The sequence below is a fragment of the Papaver somniferum genome, chromosome 3 (genome assembly GCF_003573695.1).
Source record: "Papaver somniferum cultivar HN1 chromosome 3, ASM357369v1, whole genome shotgun sequence".
In the NCBI taxonomy this organism is placed as follows: Eukaryota; Viridiplantae; Streptophyta; class Magnoliopsida; order Ranunculales; family Papaveraceae; genus Papaver; species Papaver somniferum.
The window spans coordinates 218484585-218500881 of NC_039360.1; the positions used below are offsets into that span (position 1 = coordinate 218484585).

The 16297-nt window shown below is 36.1% G+C and overlaps 1 protein-coding gene across 1 annotated transcript; it reads right to left on the reverse strand.

The window, feature by feature from the left end:
* Positions 1–4558: 4558 nt before the first annotated feature.
* Positions 4559–9017, reverse strand: LOC113358695 (signal recognition particle subunit SRP72-like). The gene is made up of 6 exons (XM_026602333.1): positions 8790–9017; positions 8564–8700; positions 6747–7099; positions 6499–6595; positions 6127–6414; positions 4559–5855 (listed from the first exon to the last, which is right to left on the reverse strand). Exons 1-6 carry the CDS (start codon positions 8923–8925, stop codon positions 4857–4859), a joined length of 2010 nt encoding a protein of 669 aa, XP_026458118.1. The 5' UTR covers positions 8926–9017; the 3' UTR covers positions 4559–4856.
* Positions 9018–16297: the final 7280 nt, after the last annotated feature.

Sequence of the window (16297 nt, forward strand, 5' to 3'; positions counted from 1 at the left end):
GGGAAGGGTAGATGTGGGCCCGCTCTTTCCCTCATTGGGTGCACCTTCTTCTCGGTGAAACAATCATTCTCGATATATATATTTCTCCATATATCTTCAAAGGGTGTTATCTTGGTATTCTTTCTCCTTTTTAATCTTATCTTGCCTTTCTTATAAGAAGAAAAAAATAAAGTTTTGAAACTGGAGACACATTAGGTTTTCAGGGTAAAAATTGATAATACTTATATAGCAGAATCTCATCGGCCTTAGGTAGTGATTGCTCGCCGATGGTTTTTATCACCCATCAAACAGTTCATTCTTATGCTTCAAAAAATAAAAAAACAGTTCAATCTTTAGGGCATTATTGACATATCTTTTCACAATGTGGACACCCAAAATCACGAGGAGGGTAAAAGAGAAATTATACCTAAGAACTAGCCACCAAATAGAGAGGGCAAAGGATGATGAAGTTAGGGGAGAGAGGCTAATGGTAATGAGTTGGAAATTTGGGTTTGAGTGAGAAGCCCGATCGCCGAGTATGAGACTATTAGCTCTTTTCTAATCAAAACAAAACAAACAAAAAAATTAGGGGAGAAAGAAACCGACAATTAGAGCGCTAACAAGGGCCCCGGACTTATGGAACCTCCTTTAGCCAGATAAGGGTCACCTCGGAAAAGGAAAGCATTTAGAAACACTGTACAGGTCATGTGCGCGAGTTTCAAAGGAAGACAAGAGAGCGTTGTTTTTTGAACTTTGCTAGACCCACCGAAAAGCAGCACCGAGGTGGATATCGAGAGGGGATCGGACGGTTCTGGTATGCCTCTCAACATTGTGATAGGGAATGGGGTAGGAGTGGGCCCTACCTTCCTCTCACACGGTGCGCAGCTCGGTTGAAACTTTTTGGTGTATATATCATTTTCGTTGTTCATTTCTTATTTTGAAGCAAGAGAGTACACGTTTTCGGTCATCAAAGAGTTTTTTTTTCTTTTTTTTGTTAAAACAATCATAAAGAGCTGACTAACGTTGTAAACAGTATTTGTTATGACATGACGGACATATGGAAGGATTTTTGTATATGAATCTGTGTACTATTTTCTGGGAGAGAGATTATATATTTTTTTGTTTTTAGGACATTTCATACACTTTACGGCTTAAATGTCGAACTCTTAGATTGTTCGATGATAGTTATAAACATTGCATCAAAAAATCAGGTCATTATAATATGTTGCGATAAAAATTCCATAACATCGCCTCAATCCAGTTATATATTTAGTTCTGTTAAATCATCGGCAGTGTCAGTGCTTCCCATATAATTATTTACCCGATAAAATTACCGGACACACAAATAATCCATCTAAAACATAAAATTAACGGCACGGATTAAGACCTAGTAACTTTATAAAGAACAAGGGTGACAATGTTTATCAACTTTTGAGTATTTTTAAGTAATTAGCAGTCTTATGTAATTGATTAATTGTATAAGATCTGGTATTGCTTACATTGTGAGTGTTTGAGAAGGTACACTTGCAACCCCGAGCACTCTCAACAGAGTTTTGCGCTACTTGAGAGGCACTTCAAACTTTAGCTTAAGTTTTCGAACAATCCTGATGTACTTGAAGGGTGTTGTGATGCCAACTGGATTCAGGACACGGAGGAGTCAAAGTCCACTAGTGGGTACATCTTCATGCTTGAAGATGCGTCTGTGTCATGGAAGATATCCAAACAGACAAGTATAACTCGGCCCACTATGGAGTCAGAGTCTATAGCTTCAGAGGAAGCACGAAATAATAAAGCAACTACTTTCTACTGGTATTATCTCTCTTGACTTTGTAAGGTCTAAAGATAATATCGCAGTTCCTTTGACCAAATGTTTATATAGAAAGGTATTTATCTCCACATCGAAGGGGGTGGGACTTAAGCTCATGAAATAAATCACCATGAAGGACACTCAACCTTGTTATTGGAAATCCCAAGATCAAGGTTCAATGAGAGAACTAATTTATGGTGATACCGAAAGAATAACCATCAAGAGATTTTATCCCTGTCCCTCTCTATGGTGTAACTGTGTGATAGTGTTACTTGCATGATATAGGATGATCTATTGAGATCTTAATGGGTTCCATAGCTTTTTTCAAAGCGAGGTGTGGCAGGACACTCATGATGGACTCACCTATGTGGACGTTGGAAGTGGGATGTTTCCTATGAAAATTTGAGATGATTCTCTAGAGACACTCATTAAAAACAGGATTTAGCCCACGGCCAAAACAAGCCCAACCACAAGATCTTGGCATCTTTCGTTGGAGACATCAAGTGTGGTTGTTATTTCTGGATTGCATTCACTGTTGGCGGTTCAAGACATTGTGTCACAACAAGCAGTTCCGGTAACTTCTCACTAAGTTAAGGTTCAATCTTTATGACACCTTGGCCTATTTTGATGCCTTCTGTTTTCTCGTGTTCTATTGATATGTTTTATCATTCATGTGGGGGATTGTTGGAAAAAATCAGTTTTTGTGAATAAATAAAATATGATGCCACTTTGTTTTTTTTGTGGGAATATTCTCTTGTCTCCCACATGCTTCATGGTACAATTTTTCCTAGAAACTTTGTCTGATTTCTCTATTGTTTAATGCATTCATGATATATTTTTTTGTTAATAAAGAGAATCTTTTCATTGTTTTATGCATGACATTTCTTTTGATAAGTGACACAAGTTTAAATAACTACATGAGAATCTTGTTAATTTTGTTATCATATGCATGAGAATATCTTTATTGTTTTTAACGTTGGGATTCTTTATATTGTTTATCACGTTTGAAAGACTATTAAAAAAATCGTATTTAATTCATTTTTTAGAAAGTAAGCGAAGAAGAACAAAAACTCTTCTCATGTTTTTCTAGAGAAAGAGCTCCTTCTTGTTTTTAAGAAAGAAACAACTCAACATTAATTGCTCGATTTTTTAGCAAAAAAAGAGAGTAGGAGACAAAAAGAGATAACAAGTTTTCTTCTTTCATTTTTCTCTGTGAGTTTTTTATGTGAAACAAGGTGTTTTCACTATGTTGTTTTTCATTGCCAAGTTCTTAGGGCGTTCTCTTGTATGCTACAAGAAGTATTGCTAACTATAGTTGTATCCTGGAGGCAACTCGTCAAAGAAGCTATTACATCTCTCTGTTTAGAGGAGTAGCAGTTGATATTGTCTTTAGGTTAGCGTGTCCAATACGTGCCTCTATCATTTTTGTTCCGCATGCTACTCGAAGTGATTCATCTAAAGGTGTAAAACGTGTCGTCCCAGCACAACACAACCCTTGAAATCACGTGCTTAGCGTGATATGTGCCGTGTTGTGCTCTGCCGGAGATTATGACATGACGTGTTGTATCGTGCTAGAAGGTGTGTTGTGCTAGAAAAATAAACATGTTGTGTTGTGCCAGACACATTTATTTTATATTTTTCAATATAAATGGTTTCCAAATATTTAGGTATTATATGTGTTATTATCAAAATAAGTCAACATAATAAATGGCTAGAATAAAGGCTCTTTTGTAAAATATAAACAAAATATGATGTATTGTGCCATATTGTGTAGTATTTTATACATATTATGACGTGCTTTCTTAACGTGCTGTGATGTGCCACGTGTTTACCCGTATTGCGTGATGTGCTGGGTTACTGTGTCGATTAGTCAAACCCAGCCCATCCCATGAAACTAACACTGGGCTAAGTCACGTGTTGGGCTGAGTTTTGCTCATATTTTAGCATGCTGGGCTTGATTGTGCTCGTATTTTAGCGTGCTGTGCTGAATTGTGCTCGTGCTGGCAAAGCTCAATTTACACCTCTAGATTCATCCACCGAGTTGCTGCAAATAAAGCTAAGCATCTCTTTTGCTTATTCAATTTATTTTCATTATTGATGTTCCGAACCCAACAATTTCAAGTATGGAATCTCTGGTTGAAAACGGAAACCGAGTGGAGTAGTTAGTACTGCTTTGAATAATATGATTCATAATGAAGAACAGATGGTTTCTACTACTTGTTCAGGGTTTATGGATGACCCAACCCATTCTGGCGGCAATTACGGATTTGACATTGATGAACAGAATCAGGGTCTTCTGATGAATGAGTTTGAAGATGAAGAACAAATTCAGCATGGGTACACCAGTGAATATGAATCAGCATGTTATTATTCCATTTCATCCAATGATGATTATGAGTTTAATGATTTGATTAACTCTGCATTTGAGTATGATCATCAGAATCATACTATGCTGATTAATGAATTACTATGTGCACGATAATGGTGATATGCAGCAGCAACGAATATGATTCTCAGTCATATGATTATCTTAATTCTGAGTATTTTGTGTGTATTCAGTTAACAGTAATTTTCAATGTAATTGGATGATTCAATTAATTTAATTGATCTTACTAATTTCTTCTCTAGTTTTGATTAAAAACATAGTACACTTTTTACCCAGAACAACAATTGCGCAGCTACAAACTCGTGCCTTGATGCAACAATATCAGTGCTACGCAATAGAATGAACAGCTTTTGAGGTTTCAGACATAGCTGTTTAGCACATTGAAATAGCAAAATAGTAAATGCATAAATAGCTAGAGCATTGAATGTCTAAACAGATGTGCACTTCCCCTACACGCAGGATAAGCCATAGCCAAAAACTGATGATATGTCCAACCAAAACAACTTCTCTAAAGTTACTGTCATATTAGTTTGCAACCAGACATCTGTTCTAGCAAGAAATACAGCAAATCAAGAAAAATACCAGTTAATAAAACCTTGAAACTTCTATAATTGATAAATGAAAATCGAATTCTCAGAGCTCAGATCTCATCAAAACTGTTTCCATCTCCAAATCTGCCGAACTTTAGCGTCTTGACTTCTTTTTTGATGACCTTGATGAAGAAGGCTTGGACTGCTCTGCAGCTGGTTTTGTAGCTGTTGCCTGGTTAGGTTTTGATTTCGAATTGCTGCTGTTAGAGCTGCTGGATGCTGCAGTATTTGTGTCCTGCTTGTCTCTAGACACTGAACCCTGAGAACCTCTAATCTGAGCTCTTTTATCCTTCCTCTTAGGCCTGTAACTAGACCTCTCCCTCTTAGGCAACCATCGCTCTGGATCCGGTGGGGGGCCTGGGTTATTAGGATCAAACCCTTTAGGGTACTTGGGCTTTCTCTTTCTCTTTTTCTTTGATTTTGCTTTGCCCTTTGCCTCCTCATCTTCTACAATACGCAAATCAGCATTATTCTCAACATGCTTAGCGCCAGATGTTTTCTCCAAAGAATCCACATCCACTCCTTTAAGCCCTGGCAACGGCTTTAGCTTTTTCTCGTAGGTTTCTGCCTTATCCACATCCGCTCGTGCAACTGTGGTAACCAACCCAACCAAAGCCTCGACACTTTTGTGGCTCTTAAACAAATCCTCGTATAAGCGGGCTGCCTCTTCTTCCCTCCCATGCTTGAGCTTAAATCTTGCAGCTTCTTGCATGATCACGTCAAGCTTGTTATCATCACTCATGGCATTAGACCACCAAGTAATAGCAGAATCAAGAACTGTGGTTGCACCATCAATATCCCCATCTCGTTCTTTCAGTGAGACAAGTGTGGCGACAGTAGCTGGCATGTGTTGTATATCAGGAATCCTGGATAGTGAATCTGCAGCTATCTTAGGATGGTTGGCAGCAGCAGCAATCTGAGCACGTGCAAGGAGGGCCACCTTTGACTTCTCTGGGAATTTGTTGGCAAACTGGCCAAGGATCTCTTCAGCTTTCACGGCTTTGTTCTCTTTAATGAACACCGCGGCTTGAAGAAGTGTTGGCATCACACTACCTGGGAACATCTCTGAAAAAGCAGTCACAAGTTCTCGAGCCTGCATTTTTATCACAAGCAGGACAAGGTGCATGAGTATAGCATGAATATTATAGAAGAACCTGTATAATATAGTGCATCAAGGAGAAAAACAAAGGAGCCAATCTACAGTTATGGTATAGATTACAAATACTGGAACATCTCGAATGTAGAACGAAAAAACGAAACCAAAATCAGTCCTCCTCTCTTCTTAGAGAAGAAAGTAGAGATTTTCCTGAACATTTGATAACCTCAGAAGTAGTAGAGGAGAGGGGTAAAATGTAGCAACGCACCTGATCTACCCTTGATGCGTGTAGTAGTAGAAGCACACGATTAGAGTATATTGCCTCTTTCTGTCTCGAGGATAGCTTCAAATCAAGCCCTCGAGCAAGCTGGAACCCATGTGCTGCATTACCTTTCTCTATCAGCTTATCAAGTTTTCTAAGGCCGTCAGATGCATCCTTTGGACCCTTCAGCGCAATAAGGTTGTTTATTGCCACCGCAAGTGATGAATCATCGCTTAGGTTTCGAGTAATGATATCCACGTAAGTTTCAATGGCTTCTTGTGGGTGTCCAAGCAGCTGAAAATAAAATTAATTTGCATTATTAATGGATAAAATACTATTTCGGGGAAAGAAAACAATTCAATACAATCATATCTTCACCTGCCGAACATAAGCCAACTGTACGGCTATAGGAGCAAGTTCCATTTCTATCTCATCATCAGCCCAATTGTCCTCCATTAGTGTTTCTTGACCGATTCTGTCAAAAGATGGGATTTTATCCAGTGAGTTGTTTGTTATGTAAGAAAATAAAATGGAAAGCTTATGTAAGTGATATAGTAGTACAAGGGAAATGTATAGAACACACAAACTTTGCGAATAAAAAAGTCCTCATAGTTTTCTACAAGCACCTTCTAGCTGAAAGCAACTGTTGTTCCGCTTCCACATATTTTTGCCTCTCGATCAAAGAACAAGCATTATTATACGCCAGTTCAAAGCTGCTATTGGGTTTAACTTTGAGCGCATTCATTGTCCCTTGAACTTCAGAAGCTCTTCCAGCAGATACTAAACCAGCCACAATATTGATTTCTAAGGAGTCTATCTTTAGATTTTGAAGCTTCTGATAGAGATCCATACAAGTCTCCAGTTTCCCCAGACGATAAAGAATCTGAGATTCTAATTGCATGGTCACGGAGGTCCTCTCCAGACTTGATAGGGACTCCATAGCTTCATCCAGCTTGTTTTGTCTGTATAGACAATATGCCTGCATGAAAGAAAGTGTGGTATTACATTTGATAGACATTCATAGTTTGGTCACTGCATAATACCCAAAACGTTACTCACAATGCAAAATAAAGCTATAGATAATTAATCGCACTGTATGCAATTATGATGAAGAGTATGGACTCCTTTCCGATAAAAAAAATAGAAAGAAAAGAAAAAAAACAAGGTCACAGAGAGTAAAAAAAAAAAAAGCAAAGCACTAACGAAAAACTTTGGCTCATTTGAGTCCAACTTTTCTGTGTACTAACGCATACTCAATCTTAAAGTGGGTTCAGATTTTTAAATCGACAGCAAAGCCAGTACATGATCTTAAATTGGATATGGTATTAACATATGAGAGATTTTTGTGACATTAGATTACAAGTACTTAAAATTGAAGGCTAAAAGATTAATAATTGATTAAATACTTATGTGCAGTAAATGATACCATGACAATCATGACTAAGACAAAGACTGTAGAAAAAATGCTAATAAAATTTCTGGCCATCCTGAAATTTCTGGCCCTTAAGGACTCAGCTCGGTCAAGTCAGTCCCAAGTCTGTCCGAGTCCCTAGTAACTAGGTCTGGCCATGTCATCTTGTTCAATTTTTTTAATGCTTTTGGAGGCTAATAAGAGTAATGCTGCTACTTGGTTGAAGTCTGATGTTAACACTGGTACTTGGTTGAAGTCTGATGTTAACCTTGGAGTTTGTATATGCTTGTTTAACTAGTTTTCATTTCTAACAGACTTACATTAAGTTTTAAGGTGTTGATTTGTCGCATTGTCAGATGATATCTGAAGCCATTCACATATTTGAAAACGATATGCTCAAGCCAACGACTCGCCTAGTTATGCGGTCGGGATCAGCTAGGATCCAGGATGAACATTGCAAAACAGTGACATACAAAGTAAGCAATTCAGTCACCACCATAATTCACCCTTTGGACATTTAAACAAAAATTAATCTCCACATGGTAACAATTAAAATTTCATATTCCCTCTTTCAATAATATGGAAACAACATAATTACTCCTGTTGACAGCCATTTACCCATGTAAAAGAGTTTTGCTAACTTAAACAGCGGAATAAGAATGTTTTTCAACAATTATAAACGACCCGCACAAATTCCTCACAGAAAGTAATCTCCATTCTTTAAAAAAATTAACATCCATGTACATGTGTGTGTGCATGTTATATACATTCCCTATCACCTTTTAATACATGGAATAGCGTTTCAGATATGCTATAAGCAATGGAAACTTTGCAACTTAAAAAGAAAGACACACGAAAACTTGCAATGTGGACCACAATGTTTCTCCAATTATATGAGTGACAACAGAACCAAAATTGAACCCTTTTTTTTATGCTAGGAATTGACCAACTCAATGACCTAAATGTACATCTCAAATCTAAAAGTATAAACTGCTCGAAATAAAAGTAAAATCAGTAATCCAAAATACATACCTTATAAAATCCCAAATCGGCCGAAACATGTTTCAAAGACTGTATAGTTGACAAAGCAAGATCTATATTATCAGCTTTAATCAGACCTACGATCTTGCAGTTTAAAGCATCCTCATCACCAGGAGAAATTGCAAGAACTACAGAAAAACAAAAAATTCCAGTTATCAGAAAAATAAAAATCGATATAAATAATTTTAATTTCCTCAAATTGGGGGAAAAAAAAAACCTTGATCTGCAACTTTTACAGCTTTCTCGAACTCTGAATTTTGGACATGGCGGTTTAGAGTAGTGAAGAGATCTTCGATTTCCGCAGTTGGTTGTTGTGGTGAGGTTTTAGGTTTCTCTTTCGCCTTGGGAGCCATGGATTTTTTTTTCTTGGTGTTTTTCTTCTGTGGGTTTTGTCGAAAGGAAATAATATCTCCCAAATTTTAACTAAAATCTGAATCAGATCCTTTGATCTAACGGCCAGTGTTGAAAGCTATCATTTCTCAATTGCACAGGCCCTGCCTGAAAAATGAAACTCCTAGCGTGGAATTTATGGGCTACCTCATTCCATGTCTGGAATTTATGGCAAATTTTTACCCCCTTGTACATGCACAATGACCGCTAGTAAAAAATAATGCTGCTTATTACAGATCATCGTTGGAAGGAAGAGCATCCGTTGAAGTAAACAGAAGTGGGAGATCCGTAGGCAAATTTTATATCATGTAGGGAGTTCCTCTAGGTTATCTCGCAACAAGAGAAGGAAGGAGGCCGACTTACAACAAATTTTCAGACAATTTCATCAACTCGAATGGGCTAATTGATTTTAGCTATTAGGTGGACCTATATACTTTGTTCAACAAACAAATGGAAGAAATTTCATCTTAGAGCGATTATATAGACATAAGGCAGACTAGAGTTGGACTGAAATGCATTCTCATGCAGTAGTCCACCACTTATCAAGAATTGGTTCAGACCGTGCACCAATAAAGGTAAACTTCCATCCATACATGGTTTCATCGTACAAATATACAGGGAAATCAATAGATGGGTCAATTTTCATGTTATTAACCTAGTTGATGATGAGAACCTTGATAAATATCTTTATGTGACTTTTAGTCTTCAAATCTTCAATATTCAGCAGTATCTAAAAGTCAATGTATTTCGTCATGTACCTCTAAATTTAACTTAAATGATTGAAGTTGAATTTGGTGGTAATTCGTAAGAATAGTTTTGGCATTTTGAATTTGAAAATTCTAGACTTAACATACAAACGTGTATGGGTTCAAACGAGAAACGCTAACAATCTCACATTTGTCAATTTTAGTGACAAAACTTTTACATATGGTGGATTCTTATAAAAAAAAATTAAACATCAAACTCTTTTCCCTATAGTCTTGAATCCCAATGTCTTGAACAATTCTTCTTCAATGGTTCTGCATGTGTTCATTAAGCTCTTTTGTTGAAGCATTGATAACCGCCTTTCACCCACTTAGGGTGCTTGGATATATTAAATTCACGTTTAGTTGTTATCTTCTTTGAATAATATTTCTGCAAAACAAAGTTATGAATATTACATCCAATATGATAAATTTACTCCTGTAGTATATACATACTTCTCTTATTTCTCCAAGATATGTCGTTAATCGCACATATAGTTCGCTCTCCATATAACAATGCTCTGGATACAAGAGTTACATGTATACAGTAGTTAAACTTTGTCGTTAATCGCACATATAGTTCTCTCTCCAAATAACGATGCTCTGGATGCAAGTGTTACATGTCTACAATAGTTAAACTTACTAATATTTGTAGTCATTTTTGTCACAAAAGTTTACAAAGATAAGAATTAATTTGGATAAAGAGAACTTATATTCGTAAGTAAGAAGATGAATATCACAAAATTAACGTTAAATATACCACAAAATGAGGATACTAGTTTCCAAATCTTAGCTTCTTAATCGAATTTCTCTCTAATATTAATAATAGTTCCAAAACTTATCTCATGGACACCATACAAATACAAGGAGAAAATCATGAAGAACAAGTTTTGTAATTTTTCTACATATGTAAATATTAATTAATGAGCACAAAATTTAATAAATAAATACTTTCATTGATAGATAAAAGATAGATATATAAGTAGATTTTGCATAAATTTAAAGATATAAGTAACTATATAGTTCATCTCTTGTCATACAACATAAGAATAAGTTCATCTAAGGAATACATGACGCGTTGAACCTTCTTGATAGGTAAGATTCTCTTCATTCCTCTTATTGTACTTTGATATGGATCAAAATATAGCTTAACAATTTGGACAAAATTACATTATTATCATCGGTCTTCTCATAAGTTTTTTTTTAGTTAATGAACATTTTTGCCCGTTCGAGCATCTCCAAGGGAATGCTTCATCACTTCCAACTTGGTTTCTGCTCAAGTACGGACAACCTTACCAAAAAACTTCTTGTAAGTTAATATTTGGTTTCGTAGGGTTTTCTTTCCCTCATGTGTTCAAACATGATATCTCATTATGTGATTTATTTATTTATTTTTTGTTTCATATGAATATCTTTTTACACATATTTTTTTTGTGCGGTGGGATTCAATTTCTTATCTTTTAATACCTTGAGAGCGTTTGGAAGGGAACATTTAAGGATCATCAATTCCAACTTGGTTTTTTTGCACAAGTACGGATAAACTAACTAAAGGCTTCAGTTAGTAAGCCGGGGGTCTTAAGTTCAGTTGTGATGTGTTCATACCAAACCAATTTTTAAGTTAATATTTGGTTTTATCTAATATTGTTCTCTTAGGTAGAGAGCGAACCCCTCTTATATCGAAACCACCTAGGAAATAATCCTAGTGGATGACAACCATGGTGAGTGATCATGTATATGCTCAGTCATCTGTGGATTTTGGAAACAAAAATTAAAAAATAATCATATTTATTTTCATCTAACTAATGAAGAGGACTTTTAAACTAGTAATAATATTTTATTTCTATGGTTGATGCTCACTTCACTGAAAAATCAAAGCACCTCTCTCGAGACAACCAAGTTGTCAAAATTACCAGTCAGTTTTAGCCATATGCATGGAACCAAACCGGAAGTTCATTGGTGAAAATTATGGGGTTAAATGGTTAAATTTTAAAAAAAAATTACTTCACACATAATCATTCAGAGCAACTAGATCATGTTCACTTACCACTCTAGAGCCAATAAATTAATAATACAACAACGAACAACGTGAATTGGTATTACCGTATAGCTTGGAAATCTCATCTAATTCTTCGTTAATAATGATTTTTATTTTATGAGCCATTTGGAAATAAAATTTTACTGAAAACCGACGTATTTTCTCTTGATTTTCACGACTTCAGGAAAGACGTATGGCTTCACATGTCATTTCATCTAAAACATCATCAATATCATATGCGACGCTCTGGAACCTTCTAATCCAAACATGCATAACTTTGGATTGCACTTTCTTTCAGCATCATTAGTTACAACAACCTTTATCGCCTTTCTTAAAATTTTGTAAATCTCTATTTTCAACCCCAGCCATACCAATTTTTTGATGAACATTGTGGCACCGGTAAGAAAGGGCTATACCAACACCATCAACAAGAAAGAAAAAAAACGGAATGAAAAAAAATAGAAATTAAAAAAAAAGATAAGTAATTATTGATGAAAACAAATAAGATACGCTTTCAAACAAGAAAAGATAAACCGAATGAAAAAATTTAAAGAAAAAAAAAGAAAGAAGAAAATCTGAGTAACTACGGATGCCAAAATGTAAGGTATGCTTTCATTGACAGTTGAACTCAAGATCTCCCGTTGTTGATGGTAGATTTTTGACAAAGGCTAAAATTGTAAAATCATAACCTTGCATATTCCTGATCCAGTACTCAGACGAGTATGGATATTCATGTCTCTCATTTAAGCATAAAAGATCATGCAACGATGATCTTTGACTGAGTGTATTTCCTCTCAGATCATCCATAAGAATCTATGACTGAGTGTATTGCCTCTCAGAGCATACATGAATATGCAGTCTCTCAATTGAGACCACGAAATATTTCATCAATACTGAACAATTTCAAGAATCATTTTTATATAGAATCGGAAAAAAAAACGATTGGACGGCTTCTACGCAGCTTCCCTGCTAGTATAGAGCGATAATGTCTTCAGGATGTAACAATGTTTTCCCTGACTATATAAAATACATATGTCTTAATGATTGGACGGCTCCTAAACAGCTTGCCTGCTAGTATACAACAATATCGTCTTCAGGATGTAGCAGTGTTTTCCCTGACTATACAGAATAAATATGACCCTTCAGTTAGCTCATGTCGCTCAATTCTCGAATAATCATATAATGTTCCTAGACAGCTTACATGTTAGTATAGAGCCATCAATTAATTATTTATAGTCGCAAGATTCATCAATTGAGTTCCTAGAAATAATTTTACGTTAATCATAATATTTCGTTACTTAAATTCATGGCTTTTCCCAGTAGAATTCCATGGGTTAGTAATAAATATTCAACGTACGGGCATCTGGGATACCACCGAGTAATCCTCGAGAAAGTGGTGCAATTGTACTTAACAATAATGCACGAACGAGCACCCAAATGCACGAACGAGCATTCAAAATATGGACGAACGAGGAAACCTATGCAAAATAGGGAAGACAAATAATAATAAAAATAATAGAGAGGCGCCTAGGGGACCAGGCCCACCGGGCGGCTGGTCATGGCGTCGTGGACGGTGCCACGCCTTTCCCGTGTATTTTTTCTTATTTTATTATTTTTCCTAATCTCATGAAAACTCCTTCATTCGAGCAAACTCCCTCGTTTGAGCGAAACTCCTAATTTCTCCATATTTCCTCATACGATGAGAAATAATATAAAATAAGGAAAAGTGTCACATGACCGAGCCTACTATTCGGCCGGACATGCCCTAGCCATGGCCGGTCCCACACTATTATAATTCCTTATTTTATTATTATTTCTTCCTCATCTCATGAAACTCCTTCGTTCGAGCAAAAAACCATTTTTTCAATATTTCACCACATTGCTCAAACTAGCAAAAAGCCAAAAGTCAATGATCACATCACCAACTAGGCTTCTCAAGTAAATATTAAAATATTATTATTTTAATATATTAAAATATCGATCGCACGAGCAATGCCCTACTTGCTTATTCAAGCAAAATTGAGAGCTTCAGTCAAGATCAAACTCTTTTGAAATCCAAGATCTTACTCGAACGCACGTCAGAAAATATCAAAATTATCAAAATTGAGACACGAGAAACATGGTGACATGGGCATGCCACTCTGATAGACCAAGGTCGGCTCTTTGGCTTGCAAGGAGTCGGTCCCACACATTTTCATAATTTGACCTAATTTGTTCATTTTGGGTTCAAACTATTTCCAAATAATTTGGAATTTAATCAAACGACCATCAGTCAGTCTCACGACCACCAGGGATGGTTTTCATACCCCTGGTCGGTCTCTCATCTCTCCATAATTTAGGTTTCATTACCTAATGCTCAGACGAGCGCTATTTTTAATAAATGATTAAACAAGCATTTAATCATTCTTTCACCAACTGGTCTGCAAAGGACTTTGGTGCTTGCTCATTCGAGCATCTAGACGCTACATGGTCAGATCACCATCCCATGTAGTCGGTCCCTTCACTTATTTATTTTCAGTAAACCATGAATTGATCTGCAATCGATCAAAATTAGGGCTTCGAATTAAATGCTCTACAAAGCATGATTTTGAACAGGTTCAAACACCAATATTTTTATGTTGATCCAAACATTTTAATTAATTACATTTGGTCTATCTACCAATATTTTAAATTAATATTTTATTTGGTCATGCTACCAATAATTCATGAAACGAGCAGTATTCGCTCAAACGAGCAATATTTACTCAATCGAGCAATATTTGCCCAGGCTAGGAATATTGGTTCAACTATCAATATTTAATTATTCACGTGAGCAATACTTGCTCACACGAGAAATATTTTCTCAAATTAGCAATATTGATTCAACTATCAATATTCGACAGTTCATCAAACGAGCAATATTTGCTCAAATTAGCAATATTGATTCACCTATCAATATTCAATAATCCTTCAAACGAGTAATATTTACTTAGATGAGCAATATTTTATCAGACTAGCAATATGATTCAACTATCAATATTCAATAATTCATCAAATGAGCAATATTCCCTCACACGAGCAATATTTTCTCAAGTTATCAGTATTCATCATGATGATTCAACTATAAACATTCATTCGAGAATTACACATCTGTCTCAATGCAGATGCTCAATCCATGAATCATAGAGTACTCGTCAATCATGCTCGATTCAACAATATTAAGACTCATCGTCCAATCAAGTCAATAACTGACTAGTTGAATACACATCTGCGTTGCAGACTCCACAATCATGAGACACCAATCATGTTATATGGGGGATATTAACTAGGGTTTTGGTCAGGCGGCCTACGACACATGTGTTCACCAACGATAAGAATGTGATTAAGTCGTGCAAGCGGTTAGAGGAGTTAGCAAAGTAGTGGATGGACAATCAACCAAGTCTCTGCACGATGAGTAACTGGTTTTAACACGATTTCCAACTTTCCCACTCTTTCGCTCCATCAATTGTCATACTTACTGGGATCAATACGTCTATTATTCTTGCAATATAAATAAGTCTCTGAATCCATGATTGAAACAACAAGAACGCTCGTCTAAATAAAGATTTATCATCCGCACAAGAATTATCATCTGAGCAATCACTCTCAATAGAGCAAATTAAATCTATCAGAACTTATATTATTTCTTCACGCAGAATACACAACACATCCACAATGCTTGATCATTATTGATCTCACACACTTCTCAGATTCCCTCATACAGATCGAACAATATTCTCTTGTGACCGAATTGACTCTGAAACAGCCATTGTCTTGGTTTAGGCCGGAGTCCTACAGATTGATCTCTCGAACTCAAAGCACACTCGTGCAGTGCATCTATTTGTGAAAGGTTAAAGCAATTTGCTCGGTCGAGGAGCCTCCTCCGCACGGTCGTCTCCTCACTTTCCCATAAAACCATCAAATCGTTTTTCCCCATCAACGCCCGCTTACAGAAACCAATTGGGGGAGGTATCCTTTCAAGGCGGCTACTTGGAAGTTAATATGTGTTTCTTAAGATTCTCCTCCTTTCATGTAATCCAAACACAATTTTTAAAGATATGAATTTTTTTTTTGTTTTTCATGTGAGTATGTTTTTGCATACAAATTTTCTTGTACATTGTGATTTGTTGTGTCTCTATAACCCAAGAAACAAAGATCTTGAAATAATTATCTTGTATTAGATACAGAGAAATACTCATAAGAGGGTTTGTTTAGTTGAAAATCCTACATACTCTTATGTTTATTGATAAGTACCAATATAATGTATAAAACATGGCTAAAAACATTATACGTCGTGTGAGTCACTTAAATTCATGACTTGTGATGAATGAAAGCTTACCATCTTGACGTTTTCAGGTAAGATATCCTTTATTATAAACTCATTTCGACATTTACTTTGTTTACCAAAAAGAGTATGGAAGAGCTTTTTAGTCTGAAAGGACAACTCCGGGGTACACTTGGAAAAAAAATTACAAAAAATATTGTGTTACAATTTCTTTCTTTCGATAAAAGGACAACGGCCTCGGGACCAATAACACT